The 19,826-nt window shown below is 37.6% G+C and overlaps 1 protein-coding gene across 2 annotated transcripts in view; it reads left to right on the forward strand.

Moving 5' to 3' along the window:
- BNC2 (basonuclin zinc finger protein 2) overlaps positions 1-19,826 on the forward strand; it is a 402,994-nt gene that overhangs the window by 291,391 nt on the left and 91,777 nt on the right. For both annotated transcript variants that reach the window (XM_063295036.1, XM_063295035.1), the window contains one exon: positions 2,195-2,430. In XM_063295036.1, coding sequence (XP_063151106.1) covers positions 2,195-2,430 — 236 coding nt within the window. The remainder of the gene's footprint in view (positions 1-2,194; positions 2,431-19,826) is intronic.

A 19,826-nucleotide genomic window follows, 5' to 3' on the forward strand; every position in this document is an offset into this window, starting at 1 on the left:
AACATGTGTACAGGTTGTCCTCGCTTAGTGCCCACTTATTCAACAACCATGCAAAGTTATGATGGTGCTGAACGAGGAGACTTACGACCAGTCCTCAAATTTGCAGCCCTCATAGCATCGCTGTAGTCACGTGATCACAATTCAGGTTCTTGGCAACCAGTGTGCAATTACAACAGTTGCAGCATCCCACAGTCACATGATCGCCATTTGCGACCTTCACTGCTGGCTTCCAACAAGCAAAGTCAGTGGGGAAGCCGGCAGGAAGTCGCAAATTGCATTGATGTTACGTCACGCTGAATGACCAGAACTGCCAGAACTGCTGTCGTAAGTCAGTGCGGTCATACGATTTTTTTTGTTCACTTTACAACCACATTGCTCAGTGGAGTTGCTGTTCCCAATTACAGTAGTTAACTGAGGACTACCTGTATTTTCAGAATGAAAAGAGCATTTTGTGGTGTTCTGTGGTTCAGACTGGTCACTTGTCCCTCATTTTCTCACTGTGGATGGGATGATAGCTATAGGGAAGGATATGTTTCAAGGGGGAGAGGTATATGTCAGGTCTTTTCCCATCACTCCATCAGCACCTGGGATCCAATTATCCCTGGGAATACAGGCCATATGCACAAGAGGTTATCCTAGGATAACAATAAATATCAGATGCCTTAGGAAGGTGATCTTCTGGGGTTCCTGGAATGCTGCTGTCCTAGTAATCATCAAGAAGGGGTGAGAAGAGAGAAATGCAATTTTATTTAGTGGTCTCTAATTTTGTGTGGATGAAAACTCTGGTGGGGATTGATTTTGCTGATTTAGTGTCATGCAGGGCATAGAGAAAGGCACATAAGCAGAGTACATAGAAATACCTTAAGAAATCAAGCTACACCCAAAAAGGGTTTGCTGAATAGATCACAGTGATATAATTGTAATGAGTTAAAATAAACTGAAAAAGGTGTGTGAGAGCAGAGTATTTCCAGAGTATCCCAACAATAGCTGGCAGATTGACCGATCTGCATACATAGTTCCTAAGTTTTTTGTACCAGGTGATCAAGCTGTTTAAATACAGTGAGTTGCTGCATGGATATATAGTTATATATTGCATCAATTCCATAATTACACTGAAAACACAGTGCTTTCCTTGACTGTTAGTAATGGAGGGGTTTTAAATTGAAGTAAGTCAAATAATTAATGGTATGTGTATTGATACCTTCTTTCTTATTTCTGCAGTGTGAATGCTCTGTGAAGAGACAGAGGACTTCATTCCCCAAGCTTGCCAAATCCCTTATCTTTTGTGAACTTTAAATTAATTTTTAAAAACCTATTTATTCAAGGTTGACTAAACAGCTAAAATAGGAAAGATCAGACAAATCAGTAGCGAGAAATGAAATATGAGGAAAGCAGAATTCTTTGACAAAGTATCCCAGGGGGCAAGTGTGCTGAATGAAGCCAGTAGGGAAATGATAAGGGCATTTATGCTGGGATAGAAGAAAGCAATTCATCAAGAGTACATGAGCTCTCCAGTGACCACAAGCAAAGAAGATACCAAAGTGCATGAGGAGGAAGAGGACTCCCTGCAAGAAAATGTTTAAAGCTGACAAAATTGTATTTTAAAAAATACGATATCATAAAGGAACTCCATTTTGTTAAACATTATGCCTCATTAATGATTCTTGAGTCTTTCAGAATAAAAGCTGAACGCAACAAAAAACAGTTGAACTGATTTTGGAGTTATTGGAATGAAAAGGGGGAAGCAAGAGATACTATTGTGTGAAGTCTGTGTGTGTAAATGAGCTTGTGTGTATCCATTAAAATGTACTTCCAAACAGCAAAATGTTAAGTGAAAGTTAAAAGCTAACACTATTTCATTTCATTCCACATGGCAATTTCCCACAAATAGATATTTTCCTTCTTCTACCCATCTTAAGGATAAAATTATTTAGAGAAAGATATTCTAAATTTATACACCCAATTATCTATCCACCCACACATAGTGTACATGTATATCAGTATTAGTTATTTGCTACAAATGCCCTTAAATGTGTTTTCTGTGCATCTTATCTTCAGAGTTATTACAATTTATTATGCTCTTCTAATTTAACCTACAATGACCTATAATAGAAGAACAGTACAGTTTAATAAGATATTGAATTTAATGAACTGTTCTCATTTCACCATTCTCTGTCTTTATTCCTTCTTTCAGCTTTGGACAAGCTTAGCACTCAGCATTTGTACCATCCAACTCAAGTGGAGATTGTACAATCCAATGTTGTGTTTGACATCAGCAGCTTGATGCTATACGGTACTCAGGCTGTGCCAGTAAGACTGAAGATTCTGCTGGATCGACTGTTCAGTGTATTGAAACAGGAAGAGGTACTGCACATCCTCCATGGTTTAGGCTGGACTCTTCGGGACTATGTTCGGGGGTACATCCTTCAGGTAGGAACCTAGCCCACAAACAGGTGGGCAGCCCCAGGATTTAAAAAAAAAACAGCAAAGGCATAATTTCTTTGTTTCATCTCTCCCTTGTAATGCCCTAGATATGTTGCATGTTACTGGAATTGAGGGAAAGGGGAAACAACGTTACTGAAATGTGGGTTTTTTTTCCTGAGTCGTTTGAAAAAGTCACTAAAACATTTCTCTTGTACATCTTTGCTGCATAGCGTGAGCTATGTGACTTGCAAAGACTTCTAGGATTTCAATGTTTCATTCTGAAACTAATACAATTTCTAGCCCTCCTAGCCTGAATTAAAAATAAATATTATTTAAGAAAATTTATTAAGCGGGATAGAATTAACTAAACACTGTCCTTATAATAAATCCATTTATGAAGATTATTCACTTTTAACTGTAGGATTTTCAGAATAGTATACAGTACTTCTACGTTAGGGAAAGTAATGAACAGCATTCATTGGCTTTTGTCTGGTATCTGCAAGAATAATAGAGATTTACATTATGCCACAATTTTATTCCATTTGAATATCCTGGTTACTTATGCTTGTTCCTTAAGTGTCTGTGGCTCATAATATATTTCACTGCAATCACTGTTCTTATGATGGCTTGAAACTGATAGCCCTTATTTAAAGACGTGGGTAAGATTTAGTGAATTTCTGTACACAATTACCTGAAAGTAAGCCTCACTGATCTTCTGATTAGGTATGCATGAGCCTACATTGTTAAAATCCTGCTACACTGTACACTAAATGAAAAACACCAACTTCAACCAAATTGTGAATTGGTAATTTTGCATCATCAGGTAAGCATGTATACAACTGAATGTTCAAAGGAAGGCAAAATAATCAAATTATTATCTATAATTGCATACTATATTTATAACCAGAACACAGTGATTGCAAAACAATAACATCCTGTGTTTAAACAATCACTATGTTTGGAGGTAATGTGAAACCATGGTTTAATGTTTCAGAAATAAGCTTCTCTCTAAGCTTGCATGCTTTGCTATGATGCGGGTACATGGTAGAGTTTGGATATTTCTGTTTTAGATTATCTGCAGCTTAGTCTGTAGCCTGAGCTCTAAACTGGTTCAATTTGGACAATATGGCCAACTATGTTGTAGCTGCAAAAGCTCCTAGTTTATTTTTAAGTTACAATGTCATCCAAATAGAGTACAGTAGTTTCTTCTAACCAGAATAATCCAGAGAAAGAAGCTTAAGATAAAACATTGGTTCTTCTAGCTTACCCTGTCCAGAAGAAGCCATTGTACCATGTTTGGGATGACACAGAAATCTATAAACAAGCTATGGTTGCAGGCCTGGACTCAGAAAGAGAGTCCTCTGGCACATTCACAGCTGAACTACAATTGTCTAGGGATGTATCATTTAAATGCAACCTATGTGAATTACTGAAAATAAGTTGACTTCATTAGCTACAGTTGAACTGACAGTGCTTAGATGCATTCAGTGTAGAACAGTAATATATTCCTCAAACTTCTGCCACTTGAGCCTGGAGGAACCTGAAGCTTCTTATTCAAAGACTCCTATTCCTATTTATTTGGAAGCAAGTTCATCTTTTGTTTAGTGGAGTTTATTTACTAGTTACACTGTTTAGCACTGAATCCTTGGAAACTTTAATATGAAGAGTATAGTGGCTGGGTTGTAGAATTTTTCTGAACTGAAGTACAAACTGCTATGTATAAAACAGGAACACTTCTATGTATTTCTAACAGTCTACCAAGAAGGGATTCCACCAAGAAGGTGGAAGCATCTAGCTGATACTGATTGATGTAAAACAGTATAAGCATGGGCAGACCTAATTAGTCTCTTTGTAATCCTGGATGTGGTCATGCTTTTCAGGCAGAATCAGTTCATAATCTGTGGGTCCTCTTGGACCCACAGCTTCTGCTCAAAGACAGCAGCTGTGATTAGGAGGGCCTTTGCACTTTCCATCTTGTGTGCAACTGATAGAGCAGGAGACCTGTTCACTGTCCCACTTGCCTAAGTCATCTCACATGTAGACTGCTTTACACTGGGCTGCCATGAGAATCACCCAGAAACTTCAACCAATCCAGACCACTGTGGCTTAGACAGTTATAGGTGCTAGTTGATCTGCTTACATCAGTGCTCAAGAGCTGCACTGATTACCAATTTGTTTCCAGATGCAATTCAAAGTGTTGGTTGTTAGCATTACTGTCCTACATGGCTTAGGACATGGATATATTCAGGACCACCCTTTCGAGTTTTCAAAAAGCGATTTAGCCCTGGCTTCTCAAGCATGCATTTAGATCTGAGATACTGTCCTAAATCCTTTCTGCAAAGAGGAACGTTGCATGGGACAGGTTATTAGCAGTGCTCAGAGTATTTTGCTATATATTTGTTATGCATTTTATTTTTAGTTTAATTACTGTATTGGGCATGTATGCCACTTAGAGTTAACATATAGGCCCAATAAATAAATAAAGACATGCATACATTCTTGGATGGGGGATAACCAGGAAATATCAGGATTGTAGTTTAGACATCGAAGTTGGACAAATTGGAAAAACATCCTGAAAGAGGAAATGGTAAGCCACTTAACTACTGTTGCCAAAAAACTACTACCAGGAGTCAAGTTCAACTTGAGGGAAATTTTATTTGCTTATATGGATCATTGGTGAAGTCTGTTTGCCCCAGTGTTATATTCTGCTGAAGAGCCTTCTCATTGCTATTTGTAGATCTAATAATAGGTCTATAGCATGGTCTATTATTAGATGTTGATAGAAGTATTTGATTTGTTGCTCCTGTATAAGAAGTAGACCAGAATTTGTTACAAGTTAGAAAGCCTTTTTTTGTTTCAAAGAAAACATTTCTGATCAGTTTATATTTAGAAAGACAATTAAATGTAAGAAGGAGCAATGCTCTGGAATTTCATGTTTGTGCAGCTATATTAACGTGCCAAGATGCCAGTTCACTGCAAGAAAGGAGATACAAACTCAAGTGCATATGCTCACTAACAATAGTTTCAAATACATATTTCCAAAACACAGTATAGAGGGGCATGTCCCACTTCTTCAGAAAACACACTTTTGATCTGTTGAAGAAGCATGCTAGGGTGTACTTAGTTCCATGATGTATTTCCTTCTGAATTTTTACTGATACAGCCTGTGTTTCTGTTGTAGATCTGTTCTTTTATATATTCCAAATCTGAATTTTTTTTAGTAAAAGTTAAACTGAAGCCAGTGGAATGCAAATTTAGGATAAGAGTGCTAGTTTCACTGTAAAGATCAAATGATAGGTTTGTTCTTAATAACTTTTGCCTTTTGTTTTTATCCTAATTCTCTAAATTATATCTCTCAGTTTTGGATGAGGCCTAGACTATTACATAAAATCTAATAAACATGTTAGAGGGGAGAAAATTGCTGGTACTTTATTAATATCCTTTCAAGCCTTTAATCAGTTGGCAGTTGTCTAAATGTAAAATTATAATTATTTTATTTATTGTGTGAAAACATGGATATACGTGCATTCCCATACGCTTTAGATTCATACATATCCCTTCTGCCCACAGATGTACATTTTTCCCTTAAACAATGCCATGTGTGCTTGTGTATTATAAATTCCTAGCGTCTGAATAATGTTGCTTAAAAGGTGAATTGAAAGACTACTATCCTGATAAGTAGATTTGGTTTCTACACAGTGCTTGAAAAAAAAATGCAATTTTTTCAAATGAAGTGTTCAAAACTCCAAGATTATATTCTTTAACTTCTGTATGGCAAAAGGAAGCTTGTACTGGGTAAATGTTGCAGAAAAAAAGCCAGTGCTTTGTTTTTAAGATATCCATTAGAACGACTGTGCTTGAGCAGGGTAGATTTGTAGACAGGTAGCTGGGTTAACCTGTTTCAACAAAAGCAGGCAATGTTTTGGTGACATCTTAAAATCTAATCATATCATTTTAACAGTATTTCGGTGTCTGAATTCATTCTGCAGCATTGGTGGGTCTTCCAAAGGTTCACCAATATGTGAGCTGAACTGTTGTGCAGGTCTTTTCCATCCTGTGTCTTTTCCAAGAGATCAGTATTGACAATGGAGCGGTAAGGAGCCATGTGATGTTGCCTTGCCCTTTTGCTGGCAGGCTTTAAAAGTTAGAGCTGCACCATGGAATGAATCCACAAGTAAGACGTTCTCACAGCTTTGCTGTAATGTCTAAAAGGCAAAGTTATCAACAGCTACACCATGAGTCACATCGCTGATCAGTGTAAAGCTCCACAATACACCATTAGGTTAGAGGTCAGTTTATCTGGATAAAGTTAAACCATACTGTAGCCTTCAAGGCTTCGGAATGATTATTAGATGCAGTAACTCTGTACCGAGTATTAATTCAGTTAAGAAAGAGAATAATTTTTGAGGCAAGTTAAAACAGCTATAGAAGGCTTACTGCGTATTGACTTGGTTAGCAGTTGGCTTGCAGGCAGAGTTGCTGGGCAAATGAAGTAATATGGCAAGTGACCTAGGTAAGTACAGTTATTATTTATGTTCTCAAATATTCTGCATAAGCAATTTGGAAAGAAGAATCATATTGGTGTATGCCCATAGAGAATAATATGCAAAAAAAAATTAAATGAATTAAGCTCCACTGTTACAAATGTTTACATTCCTTTATTCTCTTAAAAAATGCAGTGAAGAGAAGGTTGAACATCCAAAAGTTATACCCCAAACTGTTCAGTTATTATACTCACCAGAAATGGTAGGCTTGTCATTGCCTTCTCTTTTGTTAAATTAAACCCTCAGTCAGACACAAAATCCTCAGTTGTATGAGCATAGGTAGACTTTTAAATTTAAGTAAAACTTAGTTTACACAAAATTTTCTTAAATTTAAGCAAAAGCTGATGAAACAAAAACAAAAACATTACTTTCCATTGCTTCTTTATACAGAATGCTTCCATTCACTAAGGAAGGGATGAAGGTCAGTGTGGAGCCACTGCTTGGTATTAATCTGGAAACGAGAGCCAGTTTAGTGTAGTGGTTAAGGCACCAGGCTAGAAACTAGGAGACTGTGAGTTCTAGCCCCACCTTAGGCACAAACCAGCTGGGTTATCTTGGCCACACCCTTTCTTTCAACCCTAGCAAACTGCTACATTTCTGAAATCTTGCCAAGAAAACTGTGTGGACTTGTCCAGGCAGTCACCAGGAGTCAACACTGACTCAAAGGCACACACATACATCTCCCATTGGGAAAGATCCTGGTCCAAAATAATAGAAAGCTGCTGCCAGTCAGAATACACAGTACTGGGTGAGTGGATTGAATGGTCCAAGCATAACTTAAACCATTCTGAAATCAGGTCTGCCAGGAACAGAAAATATTGTAATAAATTATCATTTAATTCCCAATAGATTTTACACTCAGTTAGGTTTTTGGCTCCCAAATCAAGTTACAATGCCCACTGACAAATTAGAAATGAATGTATAAACAAATATAACATGGATTTGGAAAAGTTGCAAAAGAAGAAAGAGATTGGGTGACCTTTCCCAAAATGGAAGTTTAAAATGCTTTCAAATATAGAAATGCAGAGTATTCAGGCTATCAATACCAAGTGAATATCAACAATAGATGGAGCTGTTGCTGTTATGTCCTCGTTGGGGATTTAGACCATAGCATAAGGCCTTATAGCATAGAAGACCCTTTTCCTGGCGAATCAGATGAAGTTATAAGAAAAAGTTGGCAGTGCCCCCGCCCTCCAATCACTCTCCAAAATCCCAGGGCTGCTAAACTATGCTTTTGTCTAGGATCATCATCCCAAGCAACAAAACACAAAAACAACTGGGTTAATTGCAGTGGCATGCACTGTGTATGCACATCACAATGCTCTGTTCTGCTCTCCCCACCCCCATACCCACCTGGAAAATCCCTGTGAGAAAAATATCTTAACTACAGTATAGTAATCCTTTGATTTCCCCTATCTGCATCTTTTCCAGAAATAGGTAACTCTTTTGATATCACATTTGTTATGAAACAGCGGGTTGATTTCTAAGGCTGAAAACTAGTGAAAAACTATGGCACATAGCATTGTATCAGTACATGCAAGAGTGGAAATATCCTTGATGTATACTGAAAACAGTGTTGCTCATTATAGAAGGCTGAAGTAGGATTGGGCTGAATTCAATGTTGCATGGCCTTTAATTTTTTTTCTCTCTATTATTCTTGCAACCCATTGATGTGTTTTAAATTTATGGAGCAAAAGTGCATGCTCAGGTATTTTCTAACTGCTAAAGCATAAAGTCCAATTATTGGGGCAAAATCTGTTATTGAAATCCATTCTTAAGCCAAAAGTATGTGTGTTTCTTTTTTTATCTTACCTGTGCCACTTCTTTTAACAATATTACTCAGCTATTGGCATCCTAGCTGGAGATAAATGTATAATTTTATTTTTTATTTATTTTATTTATTTATCAAATTTCTCTGTCACCCATCTCGTATACAGTACAATGACTCTAGGCGGCTTACAGATAATAAAATAGCCATCAATAAGAACAGTACAATATAAAATCAATACAAATATACATATACATATATACCAATAAAAATACAAAAATATAAAATATAAAATTCAAGATGGCAATAGGGTTTTATACTTGGCACAATCACAGTACCAGCCACCCCCAAGAATGGCTGTCCCCCCTCCCATCCCAAGCTAGGTGGCATAGCCATGTCTTTACCCTCTTCCGGAAGGCCGGGAGAGTGGTTCTATATTTAGGATTTTAAAAATAGACTTACTGTAATTAATATCACAGCCCCCCAAATGTAGTCAGACAAAACTATTTGGATACACTGAGTCTGAAATTTTAACTTTTTTTCAAAAAGAAAAGAAAGCACTGAATGTTTAATTATAACTTTATTCAAGGCTAACCCTTGAATAACACTGATTAAGTATATAGAGAGAGGGATTTTATTTTTTGAGAACTTCTGTCTTAGAACCTTAGTTTTATGTTGCTAATGTTAAGACTCTATTTCTTAGCTTTAGAGACACAATTTATGCTGGTGATAATAGTAATAATAATAGTATGTTCTCACCTTTTAGCTTGTAATTTAAATCTAGCTTTGCACTTTTTTAAACAGCTAGTTGATTCTTTTATTCTATACTGATCATTTTTAAGAAACTGAAAAAGAGAAGGGAGGATGAAAAATTGCAGGACAGCTAACCTCAGAATTGTTGAAAATTACACTGAGTATGAAGAGGTTTAGGTTTGCTTGTAAATGTTTTACAACTATTTCAAATAACTCTGCAGTTCAGGCAACACTGACACAGAAATTTTAAAAGTTAATTTATGGAGCTCTTTACATGCCAAGACCTGAAATCATATGTTTGTGTATATTTTGCTGAAGCTGATGAGAAATCATAAAACCAAAGAACAGTTCAAGGAGCATTCCTTCACACCCCTTTTTTGCTATTCTAAGGGTGATTGAGGACTTAAAGAGTTGCAGAACCAATCAAATTCTAAACATAATTTCATATCATTTTAAAGAAAAACTTCAGGTTAATATATTTTTAAGGATTTATATTTGAGTTTTATTTTTTTTAATTCACCAAATACTTCACTGTAGGATTTTTATTAGGGGGAGAATCTGATTTTATTCAGATTGATTATCCTCAATTATTATTACTTTCCTAGATGTACAATATAAAGTCATTTATGAGATAACACTCGTTCTGGCTTAAATCAGAAAAGCATGTGCATTTGATTGTAATTTGGAAAATGGATTTGAGCTTTTTATCTCTCAGATACATAGGTAGAATGGGTACTCACACAGTATTTTTTATGTTTATATATTGCATAAAAGTCAGTACTTTATGAAAACCTGTTATCTGGACATGTTCTAAGGAAATCTGAATCCCCCTAAAGCCACTATGAACCATCTTCATACAAATGTTTTAAATGTGAAGTCCAGTGCAGAAATAAATCTGAAAGGATCATTTTGTAACTCATGTCATTTCTAAACATTTATGCTTACATGACATGGTGCCATGTTTTTCAGACCATTTGGATGGACATGGGCTTATTCTTAACTGGAATATATCCACTTATAAATTACTGAAATTAGGAACTAGTTTAATTTATTTTAGCATGTCACTGGATCTGGCTTTAGATAATTATGAATCCTAGGACGATAGAGACCTTTAAAAAAACACAGACACAAAGGGCCTCCAGAGAATCCTCTTGCCATCTATCTAGCATCCATTGATTTAGTGCTTTTCCTTGATGTCTAAGAGGTGGGAGGGGGATTTCAGTGAGATGCTAGTGCCTGTCTTATGTAATAATAAGAAATAACAGTGACATGTGAATGTCTCTTATTAGGAGGAGTAACTGTCATTAACACTTACTCGTGCCTTCAAAGCAGTCTGAATACAGTTCTAAGAACAGTAGGAAATGAAACACTGACTTTTATCCTGAATACTTTGAAAGTTTGTGTGCTCATATTATAGAAGAATTAAAATGATTTTGCATTGTAAGATTTGGATTACCAATTTGCCCAGTATAATTCTGCTCAGTGGCCCTCGAGAATTACAAGTAATTGCCAGATCCTAAAATTACAGGGTTCTTTCCCCTTCCCTAAATTTTATAACAGAAAATGTATAGAACCTCCATGCTGCTTTTGTAGAAAGGATGGGAGTGTGTGTATGAGTGCAAAAAGTATATTTATATTTTAATGTCATTGATAGGTAAAGGTAAAGGTTTCCCTTGACATTAAGTCCAGTCGTGTCCGACTCTAGGGGGCGGTGCTCATCTCCGTTTCAAGGCCGAAGAGCCGGCGTTTGTCCGTAGAAACTTCCGTGGTCATGTGGCCGGCATGACTACACGGAACGCCATTACCTGCCCTCCAAAGCGGTACCTATTAATCTACTCACATTTGCATGTTTTCGAACTGCTAGGTTGGCAGGAGTGCTAGGTTGGCAGGAGAATGTCATTGATATTGTTGTATATTATTGTATATTATATTGTGGTTGAATGTTTTTATTGTGAACCACCCAGAGTCCCTCCTTGTGGGGGAGATGGGTGGTGATAAATTTGATAAATAAATAAAAATAAAAAGTGAGAAACTGAACCAGTCAAAAAAGGGGGATTGCAGGGTGTGATGTCAAATTTTGTACCCCCAGTGCATTGACAAATGTGCTCATAAATTTTTAGTACTTATTCTGAAGTACTATGTTACTCAAACATATTTTCTTCCTTGTCATATGTTCTACATACAGTGAAAGGATTTTATCCATTTTTTCTGTAGCTGGATTTCTAACATGTGTAGTTATCATGGCAGACAAAGCGGTAGAATGCATCACAGCACTATGAATTTTATTAGCCTTCTTTGTTATATTGTGCACAATTGATTTCATAATGCTTGTCCTAAGTCTTAGGATACTTCCCCAACTTTGGCATGACATAATATGTCCACCTTGGTTTCTAGTGTTAGAGAGGTCCTTGTCCTTTTCATTTTGGGTCAGCGGGTTGGACAAGATGCTGATGACCATGTTGACCCCATAGTAACAGTCATAATAGGTTACATACTGCAAGTATGGAAGTAAGAAGGAGATGGGAAGCAAAAGTAGAACAAGTGTACAACACAATGGTAAATGTGTGAGTGAGGGCAGAAAGGAGTTTTGGCCAGAAAATGTTAAATGATTTTGGCAGGAATAAGTTTGGCATGTTTCCAGAACTATGGTGCAGATTGACTACTCTGACACAAATCGCATACTAGCAACTTTTTTTTAGCACAAAACAAATTCTTAGAGGAAAATGATCAATCACTAAATAGTGAATTTACATAAAGCAAACTTGCATAAAGTGAGGAAAACCTGTATTTATATAATCTCCCTGTGCCTCCCCTGCCCCACCCCCCACTTTGCAATTGACTCTTGGTGGGTTACAATAAAGCATCCATGCACAATTACAGTTGTATCATAGGAACCACCACAGTCTCATATCCTTTTACATATAAAAATTCCCTTTTCACCCCATGGGTGCTATGTGTCTTCCTCAACCTTGGGTCCTCTACCAGAGGCCTGGGAGTTTGAGGGTTCTGCACAGTATCCTAGCTGTTTGTAGCATCGCACTTTTCTGGACAGAGAGCTGCGATGCTGGATCTGTTGGAACCACTCTCCAAGCTTAGGGGTCACAGCCCTGAGTGCTCCTACCACCTCTTGGGCCACTTTGGCCTTCACTTTCCACATCCTCTCTAGTTCCTCCATCAGGCCCTGATACTACTCCAGCTTCTCATACTCCTTCTTCCTGATGTTGCTGTCACTTGGCACCGCTACATCTATCACCACCTCTCTCTGCTCTGCAAGGGGGAGAGAAAAGAAAACAGGTCAGGCACAGGACAACATATACTGACTGTAATGGCGATCATGTGACTGTGGCAATCACATGACTGAGGGACAGTACCGTCATAACTTCAAAAGGTCGCTGAACAAGACAGTTGGTAAGCGAGGACTGCCTGTACAGTTCGCCCACTCTGAAAACCAAATAATGAAAGTAATTAAGAAAGATCAGCCTTTGCCATGCAAGAACCAAAGGGACATTTACAATTTTACTTCTGTTTCTTGTAAATGCAATTCAAGATTCAGCATCAGCAGAAAAAAATAAAAAATTTGCATATGTTGTGCATATCCTCTAGCCTTGCATGTATATTTCATGGGTGGAGAGGAGAATAGGGGTTAAGGGAAGTCAGTAACTTCTGTGGAGCAGGCTTCAGAGGAAATCTTCCTTCCTGGTCCCTGAAAGTCTCTTTGGGGCCCAGCCTTGTTACTTCAGCTCAGTCCTACTTAATGCTTAATGCATCAGCCTCAGATATTGAGCCAACTTAATAACAACTTAATGCAGTTGAGCCAGTTCCTCAAATGAATGTTCACTTTCTTCCAAATGCCTCTGAAAAGATTTTACTATAATAATAACTTTTGTGAGAAAAAGAAGAGATTCGCACAAAGCTCTCAAGCTGCAGAGATTCTTGAGCAACGAAGGTAAGATAGAGGCAGAGAAAGCATTTTAATATTTTATGTTTCTACCAAATCTTGGCCGTGGTTTGCAAACTAGTCTGGCTTTTGCTGCTATTGCATTGTGTAGTTTTGCTCACTCAAGAATTCATAATAATCCATTTTTAAAAAAGTATTGTGTTTTGTCTGTAGAAAACAAGAGATTTCTACTTAGAATAGTTTATTTACACAGGTTGACAACATAGCTCTAGTGTGCGGTTTCAGGAGGAGGAAGAAACCTGGGCATATATTGTATATAGTCCTTTGAGAATTAATTCTTACCAGATTACACTGTAAATAAAGTTAACTGTCATAAAATAAACACAACCGTGGTATATGCCATGTGTTTTATAATTATTATGTGGCTTCTTTTTTATTTGTTTGTTTGTTCTTAGTGAATGGAAACATTCTGATAGTTCTGTGATGAAGTTTATATGTTACAGAAGTAAATTGCAGTTAAACAATCAGTCAGCTAGACATGTGAATTGGGTTAAGCGTATTTCTTTCCCTGTTTTTCTCTCTCTTTTTTTACTTACCTTCTAACATGTACAAAACCCTATTTTGAGAAACTAATTTTCTCTGGGATTTTTCTTTACTATTGTTGAATGTCCAAAATAACAGGGAGACAACTTTCTTAAAGTTATCTCATACATACAAATTGGTGTCAAAATGTATTCGTGATCACCGTTGATCAGCCAGCAATTTGCTCTGCAGTGACCCAAGAAAGAGCATTCTTAATACAAGCATCCCATTATCTTCCTTTTGAGATAAGGTTTGGCACAAGGTTTTCTTCTGCTTCTCATCTGTAGTCCAGTGTTGAAACTGAGAGGATGGATGCCATCTGGACCTGTACCTTTGTTACTTTGTAAAGTAGCAGCAAGACACCCTGCCTGAATTTTTGCCTATGGCTGAGTTGACTTACAACAACCCAGACCATTCTTCTACTTGCATGTCAGAGTTTCCAGCCTTGTATAGCTACTGCCGTATCTGTAGTATAAAACTTCCCCACCCTTCAGAATTCCTGAGGCCTTCCACTTTCTGTAGGAATCCCCAACAGCACAACTCTTCTTCAAAGGAAAGGGGATTTTCCTATAGCTTTCTACAAAAGACCCTACCCCCATTGCTATTGTAGACCACATCTGGTTTTCTGCTAGATTCTTTTCCTACACGACTTCTATATTTGGATACCAGATTTATTGGACTTTTCCCTCCAGGTCAACCCAGTTGATTTTCATCTATAGCTTTGAGCTGCAATGAAGATATAGTACATCCAGTTTTCCAGCATTCCCCCTGGTACTAGAGAACCCATGCCCCATGTGCTTGCATTGTTTTACTCTGCTGCCCCCTCCCTGGGGAAATTTTTCAAAATGAAATGTATTTTGGATTCCTAGTATATGAGAGGCAAACTGGAATACCTGATTCATTAGAAGGGCCACCCAACTGCAGGAAAATCCTGAGTAGCAGCAGAGGATGTTGATGTGCTCCACTTTGCACAATTCCATTGGCAGTATTCACAGAAACCAAAACTGTCTGTCTGGCCTTGCATTTCAGCCTTGACAACTACCAAGTCTTAAAGGGAAGGTGCCTAGGCTGAGGAAAAGGATGATGATGGTGGTTGGGTTATTACCAATAAAAGCATGGGATCCCTCTCCAAAATTGCAAGATAGACTTCTAGGTAGGGCAGATAAAAGAAGAAGCTGCAACAGACTGGATATTTCTCCCCTCCCCACTTCTGGTTCTCAGGAAGAGGTGGATACTCCCTGCTCCTATTGTCGCTCCAGATCCTGGGGGGATGAGTTCTGAACTGGAAAGAGGCACTTAAGTCAAGAGACTTGAGGCAATTTTCTTTCCCTGCTGTCAGCTGTCAGGATGTACCAAACATTTTCCATCCTGGACTGGGGAGATTGGTTGAACAGGATGTCTCTGTGTTGGACATTCTCTCCCTGCCTGCTGTTTCCTTTTGGGAGGATGTGGAAGTTATTCCCATCCCACCCCCCTTCCTTGGGCAAGATGACAAGATGACAAAACTGGGTGCAAAAAAAAGGATATCATATGCAGTCAAGTCAATGTTGATGACCTTTGCAGTGTGATAGAAACAAGGTACAAGGATATGTATCCAGTTCAGATGGATCCCAAATCTATAGGTAGAATGGGGTAACTTGGACAAATCTTTTGATTCTCAGCAGTAAACCAATAATTTGGCTTTATTTTAATTTGGCAGTAAACCAATAATTTGGCTTTATCTTAGATCTGTGTATCACCTAGCTCTGATTTCAGTCCGTATCTCTGGAGCTTTAGAATCCTTAGAAAAGCTGCTTTCTTGACCACTGGTAGGGAAGGAAAGAGGGGAACAACTGAAAGAATATCTGATTTCCCTAGTGGGTAGAAATTTGGCATTGCTGTTTCAAAGCTGGAGTAGTATTGCTTAAATTTCAACAAAAATTGTCCTAAAACAACACCAGGTTGCTGGCATTTCCCTGTCTCAAATTTTCCGGAAAAAGGAAAACCCCTGGAATCACCCTATCTGTCCTCTGGATGGCTGCTTGCAACCAGAAGATCACAAACAGCATTTGTGCTTGACTGGTACAAGCTAGTCAGGAGGCTGGGACAAGCCTTGCTGTAGCCTTAAAGGGACACTAAGACCGGCCACCCCATTTCTAAATCACCCAATTTATATTTCTTTTAAGTACGCGTAAAATTTGGCAAGCTCGATTCCATAATACAGGTGGGATCCTATAATGTGGTGGGATTTCCTTCTGTTGAAAATGGGAGCAAAACAAAATTGTTCCTATTTGTGTTTGTCCCATATAGACAAATGAGATAAATGAAACAGTCCCAGCCTATTGGAATTGGAGCATCAGGTTGGATATTTTATGGCTGAGTCTGGACAAATCAGTATCCAGAGCTCTGGACTGACATCCCAGCTTAATCCTAAGGGATATGCAAATCTCTAGTTGAAACTAGGTTTAGATGAAACTACTTTTTAAAGTGCTCTAAAAATCATCACTAGTCAATACACTGATAACCCAAGATATGCATTCTGAACATTTGGTGGAATTCTTGTTAGGAATGGAATGGAAAGTAGACACCTGGAAGTTTTCATGGCCATCACCATTATCAGCTTTTCCTGGTTGAATAAAATAATTGAGTTCAAAACAGTCAATTCGACGTGTAGGAAAATGCTAATATCTTCAAATGTAATACAAAAATAATAACAGGAAGACAATTATTTACTCTCAATGCTCCTTAATATTTGGATGAAAAACAAAGTCCAAAACTTAAAAGGATTTTTTTTTTAAAAAATTGATCCCAAAAATAATGATAAGTACCAAGAGAACCCGCTTCATGCTGTAGAAAGCCTCTCTTAGGGTAAGGTAAAGGGAAAGGTTTCCCTTGACGTAAAGTCCAGTCGAGTCCGACTCTAGGGGGCGGTGCTCATCTCTGTTTCTAAGCCCTGGAGCCGGCGTTGTCCATAGGACACTTCCGGGTCATGTAAAAGAAATATAAATTGGGTGATTTAGAAATGGGATGGCCGGTCTTAGTGTCCCTTTAAGGCTACAGCAAGGCTTGTCCCAGCCTCCTGACTAGCTTGTACCAGTCAAGCACAAATGCTGTTTGTGATCTTCTGGTTGCAAGCAGCCATCCAGAGGACAGATAGGGTGATTCCAGGGGTTTTCCTTTTTCCAGAAAAACACTCCTGGGCTTCAGGAAAAACCTGCCTGAACCCGAAAAAACTGCCACGTTGTCAGTTCTGCCCACTGAGCCCGCGGGCACAGCTGTTCAGTCCACCATGTCCACATCAGAAATCCTAGCTTGCTTGCTATCTGATGGTCTTCATGACATCACTCACTGAACTCAGTGAAGAATAATCAATGAGAAGAGGCAGTCCTAGTCTTCAGGGAAACAATGAGAGAGCTAACTCAAGGATGATCATCGATTCTTACAAAATTGTGGGCATGTAGGAAGTTTTAGACAATTTCTAGTCATCTCTATAGATACAGATGTTCTGCTTCTGCTGTTGCACTTCCTGACCACAAAAGCAACTGAAACATACGGAGTCTGTAAAGCTAAAAACAAAGACGCTACCCATTCTAAATTTTCAAAATTTGTAAGGAAGAACACAGTATCATGCTACAATAGCTGTGGGAACAAGTCCTGCTGGAAGAATTTTCTTTTTGAAATAAAAATGCCAGTTTGTAGGTGGTGTTGGATAAGTTCATTGTTACTCAGATGCCAAGAGATTTGTGTGCCAGATGTATATTATCCTAAATGCCGAAAACATTGATCATGCTAGAATCTATTTACCAAGGGCAAGAGGAAAGTGTGTGTGCTATCTCCCATATGTTATTGCATTAACATTAGTGATCTGGCAACAAAAAACCCAAATGCTAATAGGTAATCTTCTTCCAGGATATATCTCTACCTTGAAGGAAATGATGTTTTAACAATGTTATCAAGATCAGGCAAAATGAAACAATGGCTTGTTCTGCAACACTTGTATTTTCACATAATAGATCCTGATATTTTGGTTTGGGTTTGGGTTTGGGTTTTTATTTGTTGGGTTCGTTTATTTTTTGTAGGCTATCTTTATTCTGTTTTTTTCTTTGCATGTATGTGCTATGTGTAGTATTTTTTTTAATTTGAACCCAATTTAAAGAGCATTGCCACATCCCTTTGGGTATTCCATGCGTACATAGTCACCCTCTCTGAATAGTTAAAATGGGAAATCCCTGCCTAAATGTTGCCTTAATTTTTGTAGAACAAGTCCTTATGTTATTTTATTTGTTACCTAGTATACATTAGGCAGCAAAACTCTGCATTCATTTTGGTAAAGATGCTCCAACTGGTTCATTGATTGTAGAGTTTTAACAGTTTCTCTAAAAGTTGCCTGACCAGTACTTTACAGGTGTTAAAATTTAATTTATCAATTCAGCCTGATTTGTCTTAACCTGTGTACCGTTGATCTGATACAATGAGTTTTTAACACACCATCAATAGAGGTAAAAAAAAAAAATGACATGTTAGCTATTCTATTGTAAATTATAATGTGTTGTAACATTCTAATAATAATTTATTTATTTTTATTTTTTATTTTCTACCCTGCCTTTATTATTTTTATAAATAACTCAAGGTGGCAAACATACCTAATACTCCTTCCTCCTCCTATTTTCCCCACAACAGCAACCCTGTGAGGTGGGTTGGGCTGAGAGAGGATGACTGGCCCAAAGTCACCCAGCCGGCTTTCAGGCCTAAGGTGGGACTAGAACTCACAGTCTCCTGGTTTCTAGCCTGGTACCTTAACCACTAGACCAGACTGGTAAACATGAAAGATTTAAGAAAAGTGTGTAGGTTATTATCTTTGATCAAATCCTATATAGTGAATATTCCTTTACAATAACTAAGTTATAACTATTCAAGCATCTGGCTTATCATGTAATTTTGTTCTACCCTGCCCAATCCCTTTCCCTTTCCTTTCCCAATTATCTTTCCTTAAATTCATATTCTCTGTTTCATTCCTGCAATTTTCTTCTAAACCTGTTTTCTCTGTGCCCTTTTTGCAGGAAAAAAAATAATCTTTTTTCTCCCATATGATAGCAGTGCTTTAAAAAAATAGGGCACATTTAATTAGTTCCCCCACTGTTTATGAAACTTAGGTCATGGTTCTGGTACTACTTAATTAACTGATTTTGAAGTTTGATTGACTACCTCTGAAAAGATGAACAGTATAGTCAGATCAGAGGCTGTATCAGTGCAGCTTTAGAAACTAAATGCAGCAGAACACAAAATCTAGTACCTATGCTGCATGAATCCAATGGAAAAAGGCAAATTAAAATGTTTAACAGAATATTCACAAGCTATATTAATATAAAATGTTTCTGTGACTATTTTTATACATGATTGAAAATCGCCTTCTTTTTCCATTGCAAACAATTACAGCTAAACATATATACAGTACCTACATTTTTAGAGTTAAAGCAATAAAGTGGTAAGTGGTTATGAGAACATCTTTCATTTCAGTCCAATTCTCCATTATTTGTAACTGCTGAATTACAAGTGACAACTCATAGCTGTATTTTTAAGCAGTCTAATTCTAATATCTTACATGTTTAGTATTTAAGCCTACATTTTAAGAAATTTATGGTATACTGTAGCACAATTTAGGTACTTTTGAGTTGTATTTGTTCCAATTAGAATTAAATGCTTAAATTTTCACCACTGAAGTCCAAGAAACTTAATTATTTTAAAGTTTTTAGTTATAACTAAAGCTACACCAGCCCATCCCCATTCATAGCATAATCAGGAATTGTGGAGTCCTTGGTGCTCTCTGAGCTTGCTTGTTTTCCTCCAGACGTTGCCTAGTTGCCCAACTAGGCAACAT

Source organism: Candoia aspera, chromosome 2, assembly GCF_035149785.1.
Source record: "Candoia aspera isolate rCanAsp1 chromosome 2, rCanAsp1.hap2, whole genome shotgun sequence".
NCBI lineage: Eukaryota > Metazoa > Chordata > Lepidosauria > Squamata > Boidae > Candoia > Candoia aspera.